This window comes from Aplysia californica, unplaced genomic scaffold (assembly GCF_000002075.1).
Source record: "Aplysia californica isolate F4 #8 unplaced genomic scaffold, AplCal3.0 scaffold00412, whole genome shotgun sequence".
NCBI lineage: Eukaryota > Metazoa > Mollusca > Gastropoda > Aplysiida > Aplysiidae > Aplysia > Aplysia californica.
The window spans coordinates 200,114-202,173 of record NW_004797682.1 but is presented as its reverse complement, the minus strand read 5'-3'; the positions used below and the strand labels follow the sequence as shown (position 1 = coordinate 202,173).

At 40.0% G+C, this 2,060-nt stretch overlaps 1 protein-coding gene across 1 annotated transcript in view; it reads left to right on the top strand.

Annotated features, from left to right (window-relative positions):
- The window catches only part of LOC101845570, a gene marked incomplete in the record, with an annotated part of 19,737 nt that overhangs the window by 13,192 nt on the left and 4,485 nt on the right, over positions 1-2,060 (top strand). The window contains 2 exon segments of the mRNA XM_035971291.1: positions 508-587; positions 1,296-1,419. Coding sequence (XP_035827184.1) covers positions 508-587; positions 1,296-1,419 — 204 coding nt within the window.

Below are 2,060 nucleotides of genomic sequence, written 5' to 3'. Positions count from 1 at the left end.
GTGTGTGTGTGTGTGTGTGTGTGTGTGCATGTGTTTGTGTCTATGTATGCGTGTATGTTTGTTAGCGTGTGAGTCTATTTATGCCTGTGTGTATGTGTGTGAGTGTGTGTGTGTGTGTGTATATGTATTTGTGTCAACATTTACTTTTCCAACGGGATTGTGTCTAAAGATATTTTGGCCTCTTACTAATAATCTTAACTCAAAGGCTTACCAATATGATATACAGTGGCGTCCAAATGAAACTTGAAAATTATGTAATTACCCAATCGTCGTGTTGAAGCCTCGCATTACCCACTCATGAGGGAGCAATATAAAGCTGAATAAATTATGCATCATCTGACACCTTAATAAATCATCTATGTCAAGAGACGCCCGAGATATGGTCACTCAAAACTGACCTGAAAAAATCAGGCTTGGCAAAATTGTGCGAAAGCACAATTTATATAAGATAAATTCTAGCTTTGTAAAGTAACTTTCAGTCGCTGTATAATTGCATTATTTTTCCAGGTTTCGAAGAAGGCAGTTTTGGGTGGCAGTCTGATGGTTTGCTGAACTCTACTGGAGACATCGGGGATATAGACATTCAGGTCTGTCTGTCTGTCTGTCTGTCTGTCTGTCTGTCTGTCTGTCTGTCTGTCTGTCTGTCTGTCTGTTCCAACAAAAATCTCCTCAGTTATTCAATAAGTCCAATAAGGAGAACAGCTATCTGGACACGTTAGAGGGCGAACTGATTATCCAATTTTGTCGTGTTTCAATGAACCGGTCTCTTTAGTTTTAGTAAGGTTTTACGGCGCTCGCAACTACATAATATGGTCTTATGAGCGCCAAGGGCTGGATATCAACAGAGAAGTCCAAACGGGGGAATCAGAATTACTCTGCTCACATCTCTAGCCTCGACAGCACAAAGTCTGCCTCGACAACCAAGGCACTAAGGAAATAGCAGTTCATAAGAGAGTGACAAACATACAAAAGAAGTAGAGGAAAATAACGATAGTAAAGATGAGGAAAGTAAAAGCAGCAGTTCCCCCTATGTTGTTCCGGCACAGTATGAGCATGACATTGATAAATCAGATTATTTACAATTTTACTTTATATAAGAACATTTTAAACAGAGTATGAACCAGTCATCGAACTGACCTGTTTGTTGACTGATCACCTCTCAATACGAGATAGAGAACCGGTTATCCGTTTGTATCAGAGAACCGATCCCTCAATTGGCATTGGGTATGAACCATGGTGACTGATCATCTCTTAATACGAGAGAGCGAACCGATTATCCGATTCCTGTGTTTCAGGGCGACTGGCTGACGATCCGGTTCTGCTGCCGTAAGACGGACTACCAGAAGATGCCCGTGGAGCTTCCTCACAGAGAGCCCTTCAGCCTAGTGGCCTACTCCATGGGCTGTCCGGAGGTGGTGGGTCAGTGCTGCGGCCTTTGACCTCTCTGCTTTAGCTGGGATAATAGAGTTTTGTCTTATCTTATCTTATCTTATCTTATCTTATCTTATCTTATCTTATCTCATCTTATCTTATCTCATCTTATCTTATCTCATCTTATCTTATCTCATCTTATCATATTCTTTGTCCTCTCTACTTTAGCTGGGATAATAGAATATTATCTTATCTTATCGTATCTTATCTTGTCTTAGTTTTACTGTGGCTATTTCTGTTTTGTATTAAGACGTTGGGAAAGATCAGGGAAACGTAGCTTTATTTGGAGCATCCGAGCAAAGGAATGAAAGGAGAACCATGATCGCCGATGTCTGCTGCAGATAATGATTTTTAATTTCTATTAATGTTTTCGAGCTGTAAAAAAAAATAATTTTAATGTCAATTTTTTATTTTCATTTTAAGATTAAAATGTAAATATTGTTTCCTTTTGTGTTTGTGGGAAAGGCGGGGGGTAAATGGTAATGATAAAAATTTCAGAAATTCTCCACCTCCTCTCCCCGCTCTCATCCTATGTCTCCTTCTTTTCCTCGTCGTATTTCTTCTTCCGCTCACACTCCTCTATTTTTCATTCTCTTTTCCTCCTCCTCCTCCTCCTCCTCCTCCTCCTC